The sequence below is a fragment of the Quercus suber genome, unplaced genomic scaffold (genome assembly GCF_002906115.3).
Source record: "Quercus suber isolate HL8 unplaced genomic scaffold, Cork oak 2.0 scaffold_236, whole genome shotgun sequence".
Taxonomy (NCBI): domain Eukaryota; kingdom Viridiplantae; phylum Streptophyta; class Magnoliopsida; order Fagales; family Fagaceae; genus Quercus; species Quercus suber.
The window spans coordinates 503,883-528,022 of NW_027069693.1; the positions used below are offsets into that span (position 1 = coordinate 503,883).

At 35.5% G+C, this 24,140-nt stretch overlaps 2 protein-coding genes across 7 annotated transcripts; one reads left to right on the forward strand and one right to left on the reverse strand.

Annotated features, from left to right (window-relative positions):
• Positions 1 to 2,565: 2,565 nt before the first annotated feature.
• On the reverse strand, positions 2,566 to 7,303 carry LOC112012351 (protein ALP1-like). 6 transcript variants are annotated; one of them, XM_065780454.1, is made up of 6 exons: positions 7,079 to 7,299; positions 6,880 to 6,937; positions 3,958 to 4,344; positions 3,617 to 3,810; positions 3,294 to 3,525; positions 2,566 to 3,213 (listed from the first exon to the last, which is right to left on the reverse strand). In XM_065780454.1, the coding sequence occupies exons 3-6, from the start codon at positions 4,331 to 4,333 to the stop codon at positions 2,753 to 2,755; spliced, it is 1,263 nt and encodes a 420-aa protein (XP_065636526.1). In that variant the 5' UTR covers positions 4,334 to 4,344; positions 6,880 to 6,937; positions 7,079 to 7,299; the 3' UTR covers positions 2,566 to 2,752. The 6 variants fall into 6 exon arrangements, 3 of the variants coding, with proteins under 3 accessions (XP_065636526.1, XP_065636525.1, XP_023900513.1); XM_065780453.1 differs by having other exon boundaries at positions 3,369 to 3,525; positions 3,617 to 4,344; positions 7,079 to 7,297; XM_024044745.2 differs by having other exon boundaries at positions 3,617 to 4,344; positions 7,079 to 7,297.
• A 422-nt stretch (positions 7,304 to 7,725) lies between these two features.
• Positions 7,726 to 24,118, forward strand: LOC112012395 (uncharacterized; the record flags this gene model as incomplete). Its single annotated transcript, XM_065780455.1, is given in 13 exon segments — positions 7,726 to 7,858; positions 8,494 to 8,874; positions 8,877 to 8,996; positions 8,999 to 9,136; positions 9,139 to 9,855; positions 9,858 to 9,915; positions 12,504 to 12,687; positions 16,492 to 16,552; positions 16,640 to 16,738; positions 18,261 to 18,355; positions 18,626 to 18,739; positions 23,154 to 23,221; positions 24,008 to 24,118. Coding segments are annotated over 12 exon segments (2,036 nt in total), but the record flags the coding sequence as incomplete, so codon positions are not given.
• Positions 24,119 to 24,140: the final 22 nt, after the last annotated feature.

Consider the following 24,140-nt stretch of genomic DNA (forward strand, 5'->3'; position numbering starts at 1 on the left):
TGATGCATAGGTGTTGTGATATACTAAGGTAAGTGAGGTGAGTCATGCATACAAATATGAGCATGCATCTTTCTTTGAGTAACGGGTGTGACATAAATTATATCTATGTTTGAAGGCTTTGATGCACTACTTGGATGTTGAATATGTTTGTTTGAATGTCATGATCACATGCTATTGCTTTATTGATGTTGCTGCCTTGATTGATGTCTGCTGCCTTTGGATAATACATGAATTGATTAGGTGAATGCTAGGACTATACCATGTGATGCAATGGGATGAAATGCCATGTTGAATGCTTAGATGCATCTTCAAGTGTGTGTGAGTCTAGAATGACATGTTAGAAAGCCCTTTAATGGGACTAAGATTTAGAACACAATGAGTGGAGCTGACCTACGAGTCGAGTGGGGTTAGGTGCCTAACACCTTCCCATCTCCATACCTAAACTTTGAATATGTGTTTTGGTAAAGATCAATCCTTCCACAAGGGCTCTATATATATGGTTCCTAGACCTAATCTAGGTACCAACTCCATTTACACCCTCCACCTGGTCCACCTTAGGCCTAGGCGTACTTCCTACTAGGATACCTAAACTTGTCGCGAGCATTGGTGCCCATAGTTACTTGTACTTATATCGACTCTAGATCCTCAAGAGGCACATGAATATTTTAGATTTAATAAAATATGCTTGTTCGTAAACAAGTTTTAATCTCAAGGCTTCACAAATAATAATAAATAAATAAATAAAGCGTTAGAAATGGAACTTCATCAATATGAGCATAATGTAGTTTGGCATTCAAACTTCAAAAATTTGTCAAGTATTTTTGAATTACGCCAATGGGTAGGAGGGCTTGAAGACTAAAAGTCTACCAACTTGCTTATAGAGTAGTTATACTTTTGCTTGCATTTAGTTTCTACTACAACTACAAAGTGAGCATTGAAACTATGAATATTATCAAAATTAGGTTTAGTAAAAAAAAATGGAAGATAATATTTCAACAAACTCTTTGATTTTATACATTGAAAGAGAAATTGTAGTAACATTTAAAATAGAAGTAATCATAGATTATTTACGAGATTTAGAAGAACAAACTCTTTAATTTGATGTGTCGTACCTATGTCGCTATACTAAAAGGAAGCTAAACCCATTAAAATAATATCATCATTAGGGTGTAATAGGTTATTTATTTATTTATTTATTTATTATTATTGTGCTTATTAGAGCACTCACATGTCACACCAAGCTCAAAAAACTAAAAATTTTGAGGTAAAATGTAGCTAAACTCACCTAAGAAGCTCTTACATTAGGCTAAATAATCTTTAGTCAAAAAGCAATTTATGAACAATAATTCAATATATTGAGTTATTGTAGCCCAGTATCCCATTTTTTGTTATTATATATTTTCCCTAATCTCTCTCTGACTCACCATCACCAACCAAATCAACCATCAACAATTCCATGCAATGGCTATGGCTCCTCAGATCATTGGTCCTCTCCACATAGTTTGCTGTAGAGGTAGCTACAAGTGCATTTGCACCAATTGTGTCCTAAAAACCAACAATCCTTCTTTTGCCATCTTTGCTAGGGTGTTTGAAAAAAATGCCTCCCTCTTTACCTATTGACCATCTCATCTATCTCAATTGACCTCCCATCACCGATTGCTCCTACATCCTGTGGACTCCTCCGTTACTTTCCTTATCTTAAAAAATCACAACAACAACAACATCAAAGACAAAGACAAGCAATATTTGCAATAAAGATAGTGGCAAAAATGGGGAGAAAAAAAATTGTTAAAGTAATGTTAACTTGAAGGAATATGATTGGAAGTTCAGAAGAACAATTGTTGAAATTGGAGAATGACATGAAGGAAAAAATATATTAATATATAGACAGAGAAATTTTTTTTTTTTTTTAAATAAAATAGAAATGAAGTAACGAGGTATATATATATATATATATATATAAAAGATTAGTTAAATAGAAGCAAAGTGGAGTTTTTGGATTAGATTGGTCTAATACTCTTTTTGAAATTAGCTACTTGTAAGTTTTTTTTTTTTGGTCAGTAGAGGAGAATAATTAGATTAACTAGCCATAAAAGGCTAAGGGTGAGTTTGGTTCAGCTTTTTAAAGTTATGCTTTTTGAAAAAGTTGAGTTTTCAAAAAGTGCATAATGAAAAAGCTGAGTTTCAAAAAGCTGAGTGTTTGGTAAAACTGTTAAAAAGTGTTTTTTGAAAAAGCTGAGTGTTTGGCTAATACTTATAAAAGTTGTAGTTTGAGGGATAAATTACCAAAAAGGACAACGTATATATAAGAGAGTTTATTTCATACTTTTTATTATTTTTTTAATGTGAGTTTATTTCATACTTATTAATATACTTACTAAATAATAATAATAATAATAAATATATATTATTGGTATTATTTTAATAATGTTTGGGCAATTTTTCTTTTTTAGTGTCATAATTATTTGTTATTACCATTAATGACTTCTTATTAATATTAATTAAATCTAAATAATTTTCATCATCATGAAGCACAAAATGAAAATGTAAAAAGATGATAAAATATACACCAATAATCCAAGTTTAAATTGTAATACATAAAAATGTAAAAATATATAAAATACATATCAATAACCTAAGTTTAAATTTTACAACACAAAAATGTCAAAAAGATAATAAATTACATACCAATAACCCAAGTTTAAATTGTACTACATGATATTATAAAATAAAATAAAAAATAAGACAACTACTAATTATTATCCTCCCAAATAGAATTAGTAATGGAATCATGAAGAACCACCATCGCAGGATCTGTTAATGATCCTGAGTTCTGCTCATAACTGCTACCTGCTTCACTGTTACGTTCTCTTCTAGAAATTGAATCTCGATTGGCGTTTCTGAAACCCCTATCATCCCTATCATTTAGTCTAACAAAATTATGAAGAGCCATAGTAGCAGATACAATAAGTATTTGGATATGGAATGGAAAAGATGGCATGTTTCTGATAATTCTCCATTTATTCTTCCACACACCAAAAGTGCGCTCAATCACACAACGAAGAGATGAGTGAGCATGATTGAATTTTTCATGTCTAGTTCTAGGGCTTCCACCTCTCCTTCGAAAGTCTTGAAGATGGTATGATATCCCCTTGTATGGTGCCAAATAGCCTTTCACCATTGGGTATCCAGAATCAACTACATAATATTTCCCTAGAAAAAAAAATTCAATTGTATTAACACACTCACACAATATGTCATTATAATGAACAATTGATTAACCAATTACAAACCTGGTGGTGGGTGCGGAAAGTTGTTACTTTCTCTACGAATAGTATCAAGGAAAATGTGAGTGTCGTGTGTTGCACCTTCCCATCCAGGCAAAACAAATGTGAATAACATATCAAAGTCACATGCAGCCATCACATTTTGGGTTGGATATCCCTTTCTTCCAAAGTATGGAATGGACTTCTCAATAGGTACAACCGCTGTCACATGTGTGCCATCAATCGCACCGATGCAATCCTAATAAAAACATTAATAGTTTTCAGTTCCACATGCATTGTATTATCTTAAAGACAATAACGCTTATTTAAATATACATTAGTACACATACTTTGAAATGTGGCCAATAAATTGGATGGTCTTGTATTTTGGTTGGAACTTCACTAAAAGTTGGATCAGAAGGCTTTACATATGCAGCTGCAAAGCGAGCACCCAACAGAGTAATCATCTTCTCAAAATGTCTACTTATGGTTTCACCCGAATGCTGAAATATTTCTTGAACCATTCGGTTACATGTTCCATGACCTAGTATCAGTAAACAGATTGCCACTGACTCTTCTAACCTTATATTCCTTGAATGTTGAAGTCCATAGTCACGTTGTAAAACTTGACACAAATTACTAAACACTTCCTTTTTCATTCTAAACATGTTGTAACACAATATCTCATTACCTTCCATGCAGCGTCTCACCCAAACCCACCTTGTTTGTTCAGAATCATAACAAGGAGTCTTATTAATGTATTTATTGAAATATGTCACAACTGCTTTACAGGTAACTACCACAATCTGGTAAAACTCCTCATCAGAATCGTCATTACTATCATCATCATCAGAATCACTGTCACTGTCATCATCACTATCACTACTCTCACCATCATCATCATCATTGTTATCACCATCATCATCATCATTGTAATCACCATCATCATTATTGTCAGCATTGTTATAATCATCACCATCATGATAATCACAATAATTTCTGTAATCCCCATCCATTAATAGTTCCATAAAATTGTTACTCTTATGAGTACCATTATAATCATCCATATTGATTTAGGCTACACGACAAAGTAACAAATAATCAACCATTGCACGTACTTAATATAATCAACATAATAATCAACAAACTCTACATCAAAACAATTCAACATCAAGTACATAACACTGTAACAGTTGCTCCAAATGTGTTTACATTACACATATATTAGTCCAAAGATAATACTAAATATCACATAACTTAGTTTAAAGTTAATACAACATAAAGCTAATATTAGTCGTAAGCTAATACAACATAAAGTTAATATTAGTCCTAAGCTAATACATAGTACCATATAAGGTTGGTCACTTCTTTTGGTTCAAACAAATCATTTTTGTAGCCATTCCAGCTGTGACTCTGGCTTCTTGAAAGTCAGGAACATCTCCCTATGTGACCTTTTTAGTAAGATAATGGAAGCTTCAACCGCAAACTGGTTATCCACTCCAGGAAGTGCTCTCACAATCGCCATGACATTATCAATTGAACTTGGTGACTCTCGAGAAGGACCTTCATTCCTATTCTGACATACAGCTATTAATTGACTAATACGATTGTCCAACATTGCAGCTCCTCCCATCTTCTTCTTTTTCTTCTGTGAGGGTATTGATTCATTAGTTCGCTTTTGTCCTGAACTACGTGATTGACTAGTTTGTCCTTGCAGCAAATTATCAATGTCTAAACTCATGTCACGTTGGTTATCCTTAAATTCGGAGCTACCATCTGAATCACCAGCACCCTCTTTTGGCATTGTTGGAGGGAGTGTATTTGAAGAAGGGGTCCATGCAGCTACCCCAGTTGCTGCAACATCCCTAAACATTATTTCAAGTTGTTCTAGATTCTATAGACCTTTCTCTCGAAATTTTTTAGCTTTGGGTAATTCCTACAAAATGTAATTGTAATTTCACTCATATAACAATAATATAAAAAAAAACTATCTCTAACTAACTACATATTAATAAAATACTCAACTCACCTTCAACTTTCGCTTCCACCAATCATCAGGAGCAGCAATCGTTCCCTTCATTGCATCCCAACCTAAACCTGTGTCAAGATTCCTCAATTGTTCCCACACTCTCCAATCACCTTTTAATACATCCCACCTACTTTTTAATTGGTCCCTATCATAGTCTTGATCGGTCACTTCACCAAATTTGGTCACCACATAGAACCAACCTTCGGTATTAAAGGCAGCACCTTTTGTTCTATTCCCGGCTTGAATTTGTTCCACACAAAGGTTACAAAAAGTAGTTGTCCATGTTGGATTAATATCCAATCTGCTCTAGTCTTTTTTACCTCAGGGTTGGAAGTGGTGTTTTTACCCATCTATAAAGTTAACCAACCAGAAGAAATAAATAAAATTGCATGATCTAATAAATCCACAAAAGTGGAATAAATAAATAAATAGAAAGGGTTAGAGAGGAATCTCATCATGTCACAACTCACAAGAGCACCATTTGTACACTCACTAGTTAGCAAACACAGCCAGAAAATTGCTGCCATAATTAAGGATACTGGCCTCAAAAGCAATCAGGTTCATTGCAATAGACTACTCTAATAACTCAACATTCAATCCCATAAAGCATAGGTGGTCTTATAATGGTAAAATACCCAAATCATGCTAAAATACCCACAGTATATTTTCCAGTCAAATATGAGCTGCAACCTTGCAGTAATTCTATCATTCTAAACCTCAAACTTAAATCAGCATTTAGATAAATGGCTACTGGCATATAGTTATTTCTTTTTACTAGTAGGGTAATTATAAAAAATGAAATGAAAACAGAGAAGCAACACAGTATAATAAGTATTGTGAAAATTTATATGTTACAGATTATAGATACCAAGGTCAATATGAAGGATGGTTTACAACTTTATTTACAGAACATAGACATGGCAGTAGCTTCATCTGGATACTTCAGCAATGATCATTCAGTAAACATTCATTATGAGTAATTAAGCTAACAAATAAGAATCAATGATGGCATCATGAACCACAAAAGAAAGAGAAAAAAATCGGTAAAACCTAAAACAAAAACAAACCCATCTCCAAAATCATGGAAAATCTAGCATACTCCATAATATTAAATCAATGATGGCATCAAGAACCACATAAAAAAATAATAATAATCATCCCTATAATAATAATAAATTTTTAAAAAAATCTGTAAAACCCAAGCACAGTGAGACCCATCTTCAAGCACGAACACAGTGACACACACAAACACAAACACGAACACGCACAGTGAGAGAGAGAGTTTTGAGAGAGAGAAATGAAAGATAAAGAAAAGGGAGGGGGTGTTGAGTTGAGATGAGAGTTCTCAGGGGAGAGGACTTAAAAGACAGAGCATCCACAAAATAAAAAAAAAAATTACGAAGCATCTACCCACAAATTTTTTTCAGTACCCAGCAACAGAACAAATACATTTTTAGCAAGAACAAAAGCATGCAAGATCCGAAAATTTTTTTGGTAGCAGATCGGCGGTTTTTTTGGTAGCAGATAGGTAAAAAAAAAAAAAAAATTCAGATCAGATTTTGGTCGGTAAAAAGAAGTTGGTACTTGGCGGTTTTTGGTAGCAGATCGGCCTTGCTTCGTGTTTTGTTGATCAAAACTCTCCCTTCAAAACATATTTCTCAGATCAGATTACAAAATTAAATTATAAAAAAAAAAAAATTTACAGAGGAAGCCCGCTGAAGAAGACGAAGAAAGAAGAAGAAGAGGAAGAAGATTTTCAAGACAAAAGAAAAGAGAGACTTACGCAGAGCTGAGAGGAGCCGATCTCTTTGTGAGGGAGCTGCGCAGAGAGAGATGAGATGAGAGGGCAATTTCTTTGAAGGGTAAACAGATGAGATGAGGGAGCTGCGTATTCTGAAGTGTTAACCCCTTGCCCTTTAGTCAAGGGCAATTTCGTAACTTCACTCTCCCAACGGATATAAATAAAAGCTGGGACTCAGCTTTTCAATTATGGAGCTACCCTGATCCATTTTGGAAATGCGCATATCCTGAAGGAATATAAAAGCCAACTTTTTCTGAAAAGTTGGCTTTTATTCTCACCAAACGCACATTTGGAACCAGTGTTTTTGAAAAGCCAACTTTTAGGCTTGAAAAGTTGAACCAAACGGGTACTAAGTAGCGGCTATAAGCCTTAAAGAGTACAAGCCATTAGCATTAGAGTTCACAATTACATTAAGATCAGGGGCAGGGGGAACTTGTAAGTTATAAACGAAGAAAAAAGAAAAAGAAAAGAGAAAAGTAGAAGTTTGCCCCTTGGTTTTAAAAATTGGATTGAATCAGCTGGTTCAAACCAGACCCTAAACCGGTCCGGTAAAAACTGGGAACCGGACCCTTTTTTCTGGTCATGGTCTGCCCACAAAGCACGGTTCAATTATACCCGAATCCAGCCATCTCATTGTAACCGAAACGGCGTCGGATTAAAAGGTCAGATAAAATGTTGTGTCCTGCGCTCGCACTCACAAACACAACACGCAAAGACAGAAAGAAAAGAAAGAGTCACAGAGACCGATGATCGAGAAACAAGGTCACTAATCTCTCTCTCTCTCTCTCTCTTACCCGCACTCTTTCTTCTTCAATTCATTTTTTCTAGGGTTTCCTTCTGCTCTAAGCGCCTTAAAACGATACCGTTTCATTCATTCTCTATTTGTGTGTGTGTGTGTGTGTATATATATATATATATAGGTATGTACATAAGCTTCTTGAAGATCTGAGAGTAAAAGGTTAAAATTTCTTTTAACAATGTCCCTTTTATTTTTCTTCTTCCTATTTCAATTGGTTTAATGCTCTTTTTGGCAGCCGAGAAAATAGCTCGGAAGTTGGAATGAAAAGTATCTGCTTCCCTACCTTAGTAAAGGGATTCTGTTAGGCAATTGTTCTGTTTTCCACAATGTGTAAAAAGTTTTTTTTTTTTAATAATTTTCTTTGTGAGAGAGAAAGTGGTATCCTTGAGGAGAATTCGTTATTCCTCTGTTTGGTTGCTGAGAAAAAAAAGTACGGTAGTATAATGTTTTAGGTCGATTGGTCACAACGGAAGCTAAAAATTAAAACTTTGAGTTTACAATTCATGCAATTTTTGTTTGATTGTGAATGATTTTTACTGTAATGTGAAGTTGTTTTGACCTTATTAGACCCTTTTTTTTTTTTTTTTTTTGCTTGTAGGTGGTAATTATCAAATGCTCCGAATATTTGAGAAGTAAGAGAAGCTGATTTAGTTTTGGCTGTTGTGTTGGATAAAAGATTGATTTGTGTAATTATACTGGATATTCATTATGAGTGGAGTTCCTAAAAGAACTCATGAAGAGAGTGGTCATTCCTCGTCCTCGAAATACCCACATGAGGATTCGGGCGGATACCCTAAGTTGTCATCTACAGTTTCAGGTGAGTACCATTCCCCATATGAGATGGGTCAAGATGCTCGGATGCCTAAGATTCCCCGGACTGAACCTCGTGATGCGGATAGAAGATCTCCTCTTCGTTCATCATATTGGATGCAAGCTCCTTTGAATGATTCACATGTAGATCATCCTGAAAACAGGTTGGAGTTGGGGATTCCAAGGAGAGTAGAGATGTACAGTTTGAGAACCGAGATTTAAAGACGGATACGAGAGGAGAGCCGTATTGGGTGATTGCAAAGAGTGAAAAGGATGTAAGATTTGAAAGTAGAGGGATGATAATAAGGAAACAAGATATGATAGGGAAAGTTATAATGATCCTAAAGGTGATGCAAAGATGGAGAAGGATGGTTATGGTGCAGCAAATAGTCACTTGAATAGGAAAGAATCAAAAGAACACCACAGGGGAAAAGATATCCTGATGCCCCAAGTGGAGTTAATTTAAATTTTTGGCCTGGTCCACGGGGTAATTCAGAAGGCACCATTGAGGCTGGAAAGGAAGGATCAGCAACTGAAGAGAGGGATTATGTGGAAGCTCATGAGGCTGTTGGGGAAAACAAAGTTGATTCAAAGGGTGAAGAGAAATTGAAAGATAAGGATAGAAAGAGGAAAGATGTGAAGCATAGGGATTGGGGAGAAAGAGATAAGGATAGAAGTGATCGTAGGAGTGGTATGCAAGTCGCTAATAGCAGCAGTGAGTACAAAGAATCAACAAAGGAGGAAAGAGATGCAGAGAGGTGGGAGAGGAAGGATTTTTCAAAAGACAGGGAAAGGCTAAGGGAGAGAGAGAAGGATCATACCAGGAGAGACTCATGGAATGGAGTAGACAAGGAGAGTTCTCAGAATGAGAAGGAATTAGGGGATGGATCTTTAAGAATGCCTGAGCAGGAAAATCCAGCATCAGAGCAGAAGAAGCAGAAAGATTTTGATAGCTGGAAAAATGTTGATAGGGAAGCAAGAGAGAGGATGAAAGAAAGCAATGATATTGAAGGAGATAGAACTGAAAAGCGTAGGTGTGATGATAAAGAATCAGATGATGGATGTGCAGAAGGGGAAGGGGCAACTGAAAGGGAAAGGGAAGTCTATAATTATGGAGTTCAACAACGTAAGAGGATGCAGCGGTCAAGGGGCAGCCTCAAGTGGCAAACCGTGAGCACCGTTTTAGGTCTCGTGGTCCAGACAATGAAGGGTGTGTCATACTATTTTCCTTGGTTGCTGTCTTACTTGCAAGCTTATTTATCTTAAAAGAATTTCTTTTGTATTCCTAAAAACTGTATGTGAAAATGAGCTCTACATATCCATTCATGCACGCACAAACTGTAATATTGGACCTAAATTTGTTAATAAACCACATTTTTCAATCAACATTTTAACCTCAGAAAAGTGGGCATTATGTATTTTATAAATCAATTATGCGAATATTACATTAATATTGCATCTAATTTGTTAATAAACCTTGTTTGTCAATTCAACCCTTCAACCATATAAATCAATGATGTGAATACAATGCTTTTCTTCATTTTCCTAATTTATTTGCAGATGATGTGACATATATACTCTCTTTGATGGATACTTATTATTGTTTAATGGAAATCTTAATATTGTTTTTTTTCCCCATGGTGGTTAAACACATTTTGATTTTGTTTTCCTTGTTATGTTTTTCAGGTCTCAAGGTAAGCTGCTTTGTTCTGTCTTGTCGAATGGAACTTCTTTTCACTCACTCTAGTAACAGAATTTGTGTGCTGGTGAATGAATTCAAATTTCTACAGAAGTTACTCTTATTTGTGCAGCTCCAATATTACCTTGCATGTTGTGATAATTTTATTTGCATCAATATCTGTACTTCTAGTTTTTGGGCTTTAGCATTTAATTTTATCTGAGAATTAGAATACATATGCTACTAAGCAAGCTTTTCCTCTGTGTGCTAGTCTTGATATCTATTGTTTGATACATATCTGTTATCTTTTGGAATATAATTTACTATTATTACAATTGTCTTAGTGATGATATTGCAAAATTAGGGAATGCGCATCCTTGTGAATGGGTGTGCATGCACAGTATTATCTGAGTTCTGATTGCAGCTGTTGACGCTTTGGGAGGTGCTATCCAGTAAACCTAAAACTTCGGCTCCAGTAAAGCTTATCCTGAGTTATCAACTATGTTGTTGCCTTCTGTTTTTGTTTTTTTTTTGGGGGGGGGGGTTTGGGAGGTAATTTGTGGAGTGAAAGAGGAAAAATCTTTATCAAATTCATTGTTATTGAAACCTGAAAATTCAGCCAAAATGTAAATTTCTATTTTTCTAATTATCCATAATTCTTCCAATATTTAAATTATACATTTTCTTTCCTTACTAGCTGAATTAAACTATTTTTGAACTAGGATATGTAAATATCTATCCTAGAATTTGGAAATATTAAGCAATGAGAGAATGTACTTTGGAGAAGATCTTTGAAGCCACTCAAACTAAAGAAGAACAAATTCCTATTTATAGTCTTTAGTCTTCCGCAAGGGAGACCAATAAGCTCTAGCTCAAATGGCACTTACTTCTCTCATAAGAATATTGAAGAGTGAGGTCATGGGTTCAAAACCCACTAAGTCTATGCAAATCTTAATTATTTTCTTCTTCAATGCCCTATAGCTTTTGAGCTGTGGACAATGGCGTTTTGTTTATTTGGACTTCATTGGATTATGCTGAAGAGAGTTATTGATATGTTCGTAGCTTGGAAGGGTTCTTTTTGCAGACATATAAACATAGCTTTTTGGAAGGCTGTGCCACATTGCATTATGTGGCGTCTTTGGCTAGAACGGAATTCTAGAAATTTTGAGGGACGCAAGCAGACTATCCTTGAATCAAAGCCTTTTTCTTCATTCTCCTCAATGTATTACTCTTTTAGATATATTTGAGCATTGTAATTTGAATTAATTGTACTTTTCCCTGAGTACACCCCTAGTGTACTTGGTGTGTTTTCTTTTAAAACATATTTTTCATTACTTATATATAAAAAAAAAAATTTCTGAACAATTGAGACCTTTGAATATTGGTGCCATTTAGAAAATTCTCTTAAATTAAACACACACACACACGGCACTCCCGTGCTCCTCTCTTTTGTAGCTTCAGGTTCAATGTTATATTTTGATGTAGTTAATGAATTCCTTAACTTCTCTCTGTTGGTGGGGTGGTGATCCTTGTCTCACTGGTAGTCTCCATATTTCTTTCAAATAAAGTAGAATTTCATTTTTGATTGCTCTCATAACAGACCTACTGCTCATCAATGATCTTGCCTTTTTTTCTCACACGACTCATGACTGGTTAGTCTGAAGTTGTATCATTAGTGAAGCACCAGCAGGATCGAGACTTAGAAGACAGGATTCCTCTGCTGATGCATATTTGAAGGGTTTTTATTTTATTTTTTAATTTTTTTATCAATTGGTTGAAGGCAATTGGGGGTGTCAATTGTTCTCATTTCTGGAATTTTAGGTATTTGTAATTTTTCATATTAGTTTTTTTCCCCTCTACTTTTCTTATACTAGGATCTCACTCTTTTTTCACCTTTTATAAAATTTTAATGTTCATAAAAAAATTCTAAGATATTATTCTTTGATTATTGACTTTCAGCAAGTGCAATCGTCAGTAATTTTTTTTTCCTCACTTTCATATTTCATTTGTCATAACACATTATGAGCCATTATTGTATATAATGGAAATTGATTTTTTTTGACCAATGTAGGTATTAGATAGGTTCCTTTGCATGTCTATTATATACTAAAATCTGGGAGTGTTTCAGGTAAAGCTGAAGTATCTTCTGTTGTTTATAAAGTTGGCGAATGCATGCAAGAACTGATAAAGTTGTGGAAGGAGTACAAAGCATCACAAGCTGAAAAAAATGGAGAAAGCTCTTTAAATGGTCCTACGCTTGAAATCCGGATTCCAGCTGAGCATGTTACCGCTACGAATCGCCAAGTAAGGTCAAATGCTTCATGTGTACATGACATTGATTAATAGCTTTTTGTAACTTACATAAGGTCATTTTCAATTTGTTTCACAAACTCTTTACTAGTTACAATTTTATACTTTTGGGAATCTTATGGGCTTTATTTTAGAATGTAATGGGTGAATGCCTTAGGATACTGGCAACGGATTCTGGCAGGTGGGGTCAATTGCCTGTAGGTTTTATTGGTTAGAGGCGAGTCCAAAGGGCTCATCATTAGAAAGGTTCCCTACATTATCCCAAAAAAGTCTAGATCATCATTCCATCTATCATGAGGAGATCTTAATAATCATAAACTTGTAGAAGAGTCGGCAGAAAGCAACTCACTCAAAGCTAAAATGCTAAAACTGTTGATAGAATACTTGTAGTATCCTGAGCTACCTAGCTAACCAGTTAGTCTATTCCATGCCTTCAAAATATTTGTATATTTGGGGGTGGCTGTAAACCAAAGCCAGCAAAGAGTGTAAAATAAAACCGAAGACCTCTATACAAACTAAATAAAACATAAAATAAAATACTAAGAACCTAATTTACTACACTAAGCTCCTATTCTTGCACTTTCCCTTAATCTTTGGCTTCCAAAGAGGATATTTTCCTCTTAACCACACTATGGTTGTGCCATAACTCTGTGTCTACCTATTTTCAAGGATCATTGCCGTTTGCTTTGGTTCTGTAAAGAACAAGAATTTTGTATGACAGGAGTCTTTAAAATGCAGAGAGATTATGGTAATCTGATCAAACAGCTTGAACGGTAATCTGGCCAGTTCCCATTTGAAAGTGAAAATAAAGGCTCATCATTGGTATGAGTGTTCTGGAATTATTCTAAGTTTTAGTAGCTTGTGGAGGCTAGTGAAATTTTATATCCACAAATTAAAGCACGTATAGAACTTGGTATTGGGTTCTTCTGTGGGTGCACTGATCTTCAACTGGAGTTGCACACATCCTTTGCTGAATGGAAGGGTTCAATTAGGAGATGATTCTACTTAAAACATTATGCATATGAGCTCTCGTTCAAATGACACTTTCCATTGTTCAAGTAAGGTGGAGGGTGGCCAGGAGTATTGTTGCTCAAATGGGTCCTAGTGTTTCCAAGTGAGATGTCCATTGTTCAAATCCCTCCAACCCCAACTATAAAATTATTAAAAAAAAGGTTAGCTGGAGGGTGAGACTGTGGGTTCAAGATACGCCGGGTGCATGTGTGACTTACTAATAATAAAATATTACTTGAGGCATAATATGATCCTCCTTATGACCTATTCCTCTTTTCTTTGGCATATTGTATTGTTTGAAGGACTCCTTGGCTATTCTTCCTTTTGTTTATTTCTTTTTCCTAAAATAAAAAAAAGAAAAGAAAAAAAGAAAAGAAAAGAAAAATGTATCAACTGCACAAGTAGTTATAATGTATCATATGTGGCTCTGATTTTCTCGAGGAGAATCTCTCTCAAAAATTTGTGTTGGACAAAGAGTTTGCGTACACTTGTTAAGTTGGCTAGAAACAGAAGAATCCTTCACTGTGATGCAATGGGGACAATCCTGTCTGGAAAAGGGTGACATTGACAAACCCATCTTGCACCTACCAAGGGGCAAGGCAGAACCATTAATCTGCTGCATGGAGCAGGGGCCCTTGTCATTAAATCTAAACAAAATTATAACCAAAATATGTTGGTGCAGTACACGTTATGCAGTGGGTCTGATGGTTTGATGTGTTCTTAGTGGTCTGTTGTGGGTTTGATGGTTTTGAAGATTAAGATTTTGTCTTCACCATTGCATATGTACCTTATGATGTAGAACAATAAACTATGAAACCAAATTGATGAATGACAAAAGCAAAATGGATACAAGAAAAATTGAATAACAAAAAATAAATATAGAAAACCTAGGAGTCAGTACCAAACAAGAAATAAACCTAGGAGTCAACATTTAGGATTGGTCAAACTAAGCACTTGACCATTTTAAAAATTGTAAGATAAATTTTTTAATTAATCAAACTTGTCTCCATAGTAGTACAATAGCACACTTATATAGACTACTAGGACTATACCCTAACTCCAGTTTACCTAGGAAAGTTAATTATTGAATTACAAAACTACCCTTGGCTCTAGTAATTATTAAAAAAAAGGGTAAAATACTATTTTGGTCCCTAAACTTTGCCAAAAGTTTTTTTTTTTTAGTCCCTAAACTTTAAAAAGTTCTTTTCTCATCTCTAAACTTTGTAAAGAATTTTTTTCAGTAGTTTAGAGACAAAAATAGGGATGAAAAAATAACTTTTTTCAATAGTTTAGGGATGAAAAACAAACTTTTGGTAAAATTTAAGGACATAAATAAAACATTTTCAATAGTTTAGGGAAAAAAGATGAGCTTTTAATAGTTTAGAGATGAAAAATGAACTTCTTAAAGTTTAGGGATGAAAACCAAACTTTTGGTAAAGTTTAAGGACCAAAATAGTATTTTACCCTAAAAAAATGTTTTTTGATAAGTAATAATAATTTGATTGAAAAAAGGACTACTTCATGCAAAAATGATGAAATAGCCAAAAAAAAATATATGTACAAGCAACAGAAAAAGAAATTATGTACAAGAGAAAAGAGAGTCTAAACATTGGAATGAAATCACTAGAAATGAGTCCCCAAGCGTGAGATGCCGAGACCAATGAAACAAAGTGCCTGCAAACAATGCTATGAGCTGGTCCTTTGAACTCTCCAACTCCTCAAATATATGATTATTACACTCCCTCCAAATGATCCACACCACGCACTGTGGTACCAAGTTCCAAATATTTGATGAATGCTTCCCCAAGCAATTTCTCCACCCAACCAACAGATAAAACATCCTCTTAGGTAAGACCCAAGAGACTTCAAAAGATTTAAAAGCAGAACTCCATAACTGGGAAGCAGTCTCACAATGAATCAATAGATGGTCAACATCCTCCCCATTACACAGGCACACGCAACACCAATCCACTATTGTGAAACCTCTTTTCCTCAAATGATAACTTGTGAGAATCTTCCTCCATGCGGCCATCCAAAAAAAGAAGGAAACCTGACGTGGAGCCTTCACACCTTAAATGCTATTCCAAGGGAAACAGGCAAAAAAGGATCCCCTCAAAGTACTATAAAAAGAGCGAATGTCAAAATCTCCATTCTTCTTCAAGCTTCACCTCACTCGATCCCCATCCTCATTTAGAGGAGTATGAGACTCTAGCTGGTGAACAAATTCCTCACTAACTTTCCATCCCTATTTTCACATCCCAATTCTGCTTTTCCCTCACAGTCTGCCTCACAAACAAATATTATTAAGACCTAAAAATAAAATCCAATTGACCAGTAAAAATACAATTAACTCCAAAGTTAAATAAATCTAGATTAAAATAAAAATGTCTTTCCGATTCCTGCATCACAGCTCTATGGAAGATTGGGCTGGCCAAAGTTTTTACTGTGGCAACTAAGAGCTGTTAAGTTCTTGCTTCTTGTCAATAGTCTTTGGGTGAAATGACATCTCCCCCATATTGGAAATGGTTGGAGGGTGAGTTCAAAGGTTCAATCTGGTATGGGTGCATGAGTCGTGCAACCCATCAAAACAAGGGAATTTTTCTCTTCTTTTATGCAATTAATTAATTGCGGTGAAAGAATGACTTTTTTTGCTCCTTGTGGATCAATATCTTTCTTTGCTCTCTTCCCATTATAGCCAGTATCTGAGTTTGGGGTTGCAACTTCAATATACGCTTCTGTTAGCCATGCTGTATATTCATTTTTAGTTATTTAAGCCATTATGTGCAGGTCAGAGGTGGCCAGCTATGGGGGACAGATATATACACTGATGACTCAGATCTTGTTGCTGGTATACTATGAATAGTCATAGAGTTGGTACTGTTCATCATTGAATATGGTGAATGCGAAAACTAATTTTGAAATTCTTGTATTCCAGTTCTGATGCATACAGGTTATTGCCGCCCTACTGCTTCCCCTCCTCCACCTGCTATCCAAGAGTTGCGTGCTACAATCCGAGTGCTACCTCCACAAGATTGTAAGTCTATATTCAATTCTACCTTGATTTTCTGCATAAATGAATGTTTGAAACACTCTGTAGTCCTGTAATACATGGGAGTTTGACAATATGAGTGAGATGCAGATAGTGTTTGACACTGTAGTGCTTTAAGTCTATACCTGAAGGTTTAATTGGTCGGGAAAATGTTAGGGTTTTAGGGATTTCAAGGCTGTAAGAGAAGTTTTATGGGATTCTGTTCAAATCTGGCAAGAAAAGAACTATTTTAGAAGCTTATTTCTCCAGGTCTGGTTATAGGTTGAAGTGGTTGCAGATAGTGCAGATTTGAGTAGAGAGGAAGAATGAAAGAAGGAAAAAACAGGAGGATGAAAGAGAGGTTTCCAATATCACTCATTAATGGAGTTTCCAGTTATAAATTTCAATTGAACAAAATTTAGGTACAGTACCTTAGGTGTTTCTTAGCCCCTCTTAAGATTCAGCTATGTGGTTACTTAACTAGAAAATACACTTTCATCTCATGAGAAAAAATTCACGTGGCTGAATCGTAAGAGTTTAAGGAACAACATTTAAGTACTGTACCTGAGTCTTGCCCATTTCAATTACACTCCTCTCCTCAAACGTGGGAGAATTGCAATATAGATTGGAAATCTTCTAACCCTTTGACCAAGTAGGTCCTATTCCTATGTTAAGGTTGTGACACTTGGTAACCTCTGGCCCTCCTGGCATGAGGCTTCAGTTTTAATTATATATAAAAATTAGATTCCTAATCTGTAATTGTTAGCAAGTTCCTAAAATTCAGTTATTATTATATTTACACTCCGTTTATTTCACTGTAAAATATATTCAGATGTAAAACCACCACCAACCACCCAAAAATCCAGATCAGAAAGCCAAAAAAAAAAAAAAAAAACCCACAAACCCTGATCGGAAACCCAAAAACCCAGATGATCTGAAAATCTAACAACCCAGAAAATCCAGCAGCAGCTAGATTGGCGAGATTGAAGCAGCCACCAAAAACCCAGCTGCTCACCAGTCGGATCCCAGGGGACTGTGCAAGAGAGAAGAGAAGGGATAGGAGAAGGGTTTGTGCAAGGAAGTTGCGGCGATGAAGGTTGGTAGCGCTAATGATGGTGGGTGGCACCAGTGGAGATGGGTGGCCTGTGCGTGATGTGTGAGAGAGCTGAGAGTGTTATGCAGGAGCTGAAATATGGGTGAGAGAGCCAAGAGGGTGAGAGAGCTGAAATATGTAAAATGTTTTGCGATCATTTTGAGCGCAATTGTTTTACATGTTTTTTTTTGCATTGGGTTTTACCATTGACTGAAAATATTTTATAGTTGACCAACCATTTTACAACAAAACGAACACTGTAAAATGTGTAAAATATTTTACTAAAATCATTTTACAGCGAAATGAATGGAGCATTAATTAAATTTAGGTTTTAGCTTATTCCTGCCATTGCAATTTTTATGTTCATCTTTTCATCAATTCTGCTCATGTTTTGTTTATGTAATTCTAACAATGCACTGCTAACTTTTTTATTAGGTTACATTTCCACCTTGAGAAACAATGTTCGTTCACGTGCCTGGGGTGCGGCAATTGGTTGTAGTTACTGTGTTGAGCGTTGCTGCATTGTGAAGGTTGTAAAAAGTCTAGTTAGATTCTCTGTTTTTTTCGTTGTTGCCCTCCGGAGTAGTTATGGAATTCCTGTAATGCTTCTTGATTTAATATCAATGATGATTGTATAAATTTTTGGTTTAATGTTAGTTTTATTTGACTCTGTAAATGGTATCTCTATTTTTAATCAGTAATCTAAACACACAGATTGGCAATTTAGGAAATTATTGCAATATTGTTGGCCTGGAAATCTTGATGTTTTATCTTACATTCATTTATTATTTTGATTTCAGAAAGGAGGAGGAACGATTGATCTTGAGCCTTGTCTTACACATACATCAACAGTGGAGCCTACCCTTGCTCCAGTGGCTGTTGAGCGGACAATGACTACTAGGGCCGCAGCTTCGGTATTACCTGACAGATTCTCTTCAACTAACTTTTTGGACTAATGTTCTTAGTTGATTTTTCTGCATGTTAGAACTTCTTTTACATTTATCAGGATTTTATTTTATTTTCTACATATTTACTTTTATGCTGGTGTAGAGCAAAAGGTTTAACAGTGGGTCCATAACTCAGTGGTTGAGCACTTGATTGCAGATCAAGCTAGTGTTGATGTGGGAGACGCAAGAAGATTACTATTTAGTATTATTTATGTTTGCAAGTCAATTGTATTTTTATGTTTTAGGTCCTAGTAGTTTATTAGACTATTAGTAATTTAATTTGGAAGCAAGGTTATTTTTGTAATAAGGCAATTAGGGTTTCCTAGCCAATTAGAACTAGGGTTTAGCAATCTTTTATAAGCAACCTATTATACTCTTTGAAGAGATAATTTATATTTTGATAAATGAAAAAAATGGACGTTGGGTCTCTTTTGGTTTGGTGTTGACTCCAGGTTCACCCTAGGTGCTGACTCTTAGTGGTTTCCCCGCTTGGTGTCTTCGCTTGGTGCTGACTCCAAACAAGACCTAGGTGCTGACTCCTAGGTCATATCCCTTTATTTTTTTGTTGTTTAGTTTTGTTCTGGTTGTCCTACGTCATATTTGGTATTAGATCAAACATCAATCTGTCTGAAGCATCCCGCAGTCAATCCAGAACTAGAAAAGTCACAAAAAAAAAAAAAAAAAAACCCATCACTGTTGTGTTTTCCACCACTAGAAAGTTTTCTTTGTCATTTCCCTGCTTAGTACCAAAAAGCTGTCCTATAGTTGCGCTATCCATTAGAAGACCAGATATTCAAGCCAACCAAAGACTCCAATCCAAAAACCCACAATTGAGCCTCCAAATCCCTTGCGACCACAAAGATAGAGAGAAGAGAAATAAGAGTGCTAGAATCGTGCACTACCACCAAGAAGCAACCATGTTCAGATTTGGTCGAATCCTTTCACGACAGTTGCTACGCATGCCGCCACCACCACCACCTCCGCTTCGATTGGTCCTCACCATCACCACTGTTTTGCGCCGCCACAATTTCAGTTTTGCCCAGTGTCACGCCGCCGCAATCTCATCAGCCTCTATCGATCTGATCTCATGAGGTAACCCACTAGCCTTGTCTAAACCCATTCTCATTTAAAAAAAAAAAAAAACCATCAAGCTGGCCTGATCCACTTTTATAACCTAGACCATTTTCTAATCTAACCCATTTGTTAATCAAGTTGTCCTCTCTTGCTTTTGACACATCCAATTAGGAAGCCTTTTTTGATTTTATTATTCCCTGACCCAATCCAATTAAAACCAACCCACCCACGTCATTTTTAAACCCAAGACTTTAAGTGAGTGCCCACCACTAGCGCCCCACCCCCCAAAAAAAAAAAAAAAAAAAATCAAAACCAATTAACCAAATAGCCCAGTCCTATACCCATCCTCTTCAAAAAAAAAAAAAAAAAAAAAAATCAAAACCAATTAACCAAATAGCCTAGTCCTATACCCATCCTCTTCAAAACCCACACTGGCTCAATTTAAAAAACATATAAGCAGTCATATTAATCCATTAAACGCAAAAGCCACCCTGTGCACGTCAAGTGTTCTTCAACTTTGCAGAAATTTTCCATGTCGGTGTTTTGTGACTCCAAGTCTGAGCTGAAAATGACTGCCTTGGATAGAGAATTTAAGAAGGAGATTAAGGAGGCTGGGAATTCACTCCTTAACCCTCCTTCCTCCATTGATGATCTCCTGACTCTTCTTGATAAAGTTGAAAATTTGTTAGCACATGTGGAGCAAGAACTATCCAAATCAATGCGAGATGCCCTTACCCTCAGTGAAGGCACTAATCACTAATAAACTTTTGTGACATGTTGAAATGGATGTGAAGGTTTCAGTTTTATCTTGCATTATTGAGATTACAAGGATAACAACACTAGATGCCCCATATAAGGATGAGCAAATGAAAGAAATATTTCAATTGATTTTGGCAGCATTTGAAAATATGTCTCATGTGTCTACTCGCTCTTATAAGAAGGTGGTTTCAATTCTTGATACCATTGCAAAGGTCAAGTTATGCTTGGTGATGCTGGATCTTGAGTGTGATGCATTGGTTGTTGAGATGTTTCAAAGTTTCTTGAAAATAATTAGGTCCAACCATCCACCTGTTATACTTTCAGCCATAGAAACAATTATAATCTGGTCATAGATGAAAGTGAAGACATTTCCTTGGATCTTCTCAGTTCACTTTTTGCTAGTGTAAGAAAGGAAAATCAGAATGTTTCACCGATTTTGTATAAATTGGGGGAGCAAATTATCACTAGGATTAATGCCCAACTAGAAAAGATAATGGCACCCCCTCAAAAACTACCTAGCAAGCTTGAGGGTGCACATGATGTGAAAGTTGAAGTAGTTGAATGTGCTTCTAATCAACCCTCCATGGTGTTTCAAGATCTACATCTTGGTGAAGTCAAAGAGGTTAAAACTACATTGTTTCCTACGGTTCATAAGGTTCAAGATGAGATTATACTGATTCCACACATTGATTTTGTTATTCCAAATGAGTGTGATGTGGTGGAATTCAAGGTTTTTCTTTTCTCTGTACTCCCTAAGGTGATTCCAGACTTGAAGCAAGTGTTACTTGTCAACATTCTACTCCTTCAATGTTTTAAAACTCGAGGTAGAGTTTTCTCCAACCAAAGGAGAATGATGCGGGAGACGCAAGAAGATTATTATTTAGTATTATTTATGTTTGCAAGTTAATTGTGTTTTTATGTTTTAGCTCCTACTAGTAGTTTCTTAGGCTATTAGTATTTTAATTTGGAAGCAAGGTTATTTCTGTAATAAGGTAATTAGGGTTTCTTAACCAATTAGAAATAGGGTTTAGCAATCCTTTATAATCAACCTACTGTACTCCTTGAGGAGATGATATTTTGATAAATGAAAAAAATGGACGTTTGGTCTCTTTTGGTCTGGTGCTGACTATGGGTCCACCCTAAGTGCTGACTTCTAGTGGTTTCCCCGCTTGGTGCTGACTCCAAGCAAGGCCTAAGTGTTAACTCCTAGGTCATGTCCCTTTATTTTTTTGTTATTTAGTTTTGTTCCGGTTGTCCTGTGTTAAGTGTAAACCAGAAGTTTAAGTTGTAAATAAGTTTATATTTGGGTCTGGGGTTTCTCATATCTCCAAGCTTGCAATGCACTAGGATAATTTTTTTCTTCTTGTATAAGTGACACTTGTGAAAAATGATTTGCATGGACTATCTTAGAAGGCTTGAAACATATTTGTTTCTTTGAATACACTAAGCTTGGATGAATTTTCTTAATTATAAATGTATTCTTGGGTAGTGGTGAATATTATTATTGCATTTTTTATAAGTATATTATTTTTGCATGCCGAATGCAGTTTTTAATTATGGTGGTATGAGCTGTGGATTGTGGAAAGGGCGTGGTGTGAAAGAAGTGTAATCCATATCCAATGGTGGACACTGACAAATCTTATAGTCTTTCTATTTTTAAGTTTTCAATGGAATTTTCATGAAGCAGAGGTCATTAGTTTGAATCTCCCATTCCACCTCTCCTTAGGGCTAAAAACTCTCTTATAAAAAAGTAAGTGGTATGTAATATTTGCTGTATATCTGTGGCTGATCACTTCTTTGGAAGATTTAAATGTAAACTAGATGAAGAGATGTAATATAATGAAGAGCATAATCCAAAAATGGAAGTCAAAATTCTCATACTTTTTTTAAGGTGCTTCATCTGGGGGTTTATATGTGCACTCTTGTTACAGTTGTTTGAGGCCTCCCAGTCAAAAATGGGTCTTTACATATTGGAAATCATTTGTCTCAAAAGCATTAACCAGGATTGAAACTTACTCAGAAAGTGACTAGTCACTTCTCACACATACTACTCAGGGAGATCCATGGAGCCTAAAATGGCCAGCAAAGAAAGAAGTCAGGCAGCTCTTAGATCCTCAATACAATTTAATGAGGCAAGAAGGGTCAGAAGATGGTCTACTGTTTAGAAACTTTTCACATTGATTAGTAATTGTCTGCTCTATTATTCAAATGATTTCTAGAACTCTCTAGAGTTATATTGTGCTGTCTGTTAGGTAAAAAGAGAAGCAGTAAGGCATGGAAGCATTACCAAACAGTAGAAATCTTACCTTTGCATAATTGCAATTTGTTCATTTGTTGGGATAAGTTTTGGTTCAAGGAGAGAGGGAAGAGGAAATTCGAACTAGTGACCTCTGCGATATGAAGTGTGGTCCCAAGTTGATTGTGCTACTCCTTGGGATGCAATATGTTCAATTCAAAATATAAAATTATTGGATATGAATTTTCCTGATTATTAGGAAAATTATTGGATATGAATTTTACTGATTATTGTCATGCTTTCATTCTTCAGAATGCATTGCGGCAACAGAGATTTGTACGAGAAGTTACGATACAGTACAACCTCTGCAATGAGCCCTGGTATACTCTCTCTCTCTTTGAGCATGACACAATTAATACTTTGAGATGCATTTATATCCAGTTGAAAGTATCTATTCTAAAATTTAGTTTGTGTGCTTGTGCTTTTGCGTGTTTGTGTGTGTGACATATTTGGAGTAGTAGCCTTTTTTTTTTTGTATCTATTTCCATAAAAGAAAACGTGGGTGACTGTCTGGTCAAAGTATATTTATGTGACCATCTTCATATGCTTATCAACCATATCCCACCCTCCATATTGATACTTATTTATTAATGAATTCTTTGGGTCTTTTGTGAACTCTGTTTCCTTTATTCAGTCTGGAAAGAGGCTTCATAGTAGGCTTGCACATTTCAAAATGATAATTGTGGATCTTCAATCAAGCTGTCATTGATTTGATCTGAGCGGAATTAGAACATGTTATTTTTTAAGCTATAAATAAAAATTTTAACTTTTCTCAGTGGGTGCTTGTTGACATTCGTATAGTGTGCATTGCTTTATATACATTGTTGGTGATTATGGTTTATCTGCTTTGAGGTAACTAACTGTAGCTTATTTGCTATAATTTTTGTTAATGCAATCATCTTTTAATTGGTCACAAATAGCAATGTCTTATAACGGAGGATCAAAGCCCAAGACTTGAACTTAATTTCTATTTTTGCACTCATAACAACTGCTTGTAGATGCAGGACTTCATTTAGTTGCTTCTATTGTTCTTGCTGCAGCTTCCTTGTTTGTTTTGTAAGCCTTTAATGCTCAACTCACAGTCTATATATTGTGAATTTCTTCAGGATTAAGTACAGTATAAGCATTGTTGCTGACAAGGGTCTGAAAAAACCCCTTTATACATCTGCAAGATTGAAGAAGGGAGAAGTTTTGTATTTAGAAACACATTCATGCAGGTATTCTTTTTATATTGGATTT

Bases quoted from the DNA above. Each gene is read 5' to 3' on its own strand.
- LOC112012351 (XM_024044745.2), bottom strand. From the start codon at position 4,333: ATGGATGATTATAATGGTACTCATAAGAGTAACAATTTTATGGAACTA. The intron at 3,526-3,616 runs GTATGTGTACTA...TGTTTTTATTAG, and splicing joins TTTATTGGCCACATTTCAAA to GATTGCATCGGTGCGATTGA. The intron at 3,214-3,293 runs GTTTGTAATTGG...TTTTTTTTCTAG, and splicing joins CTTTCCGCACCCACCACCAG to GGAAATATTATGTAGTTGAT.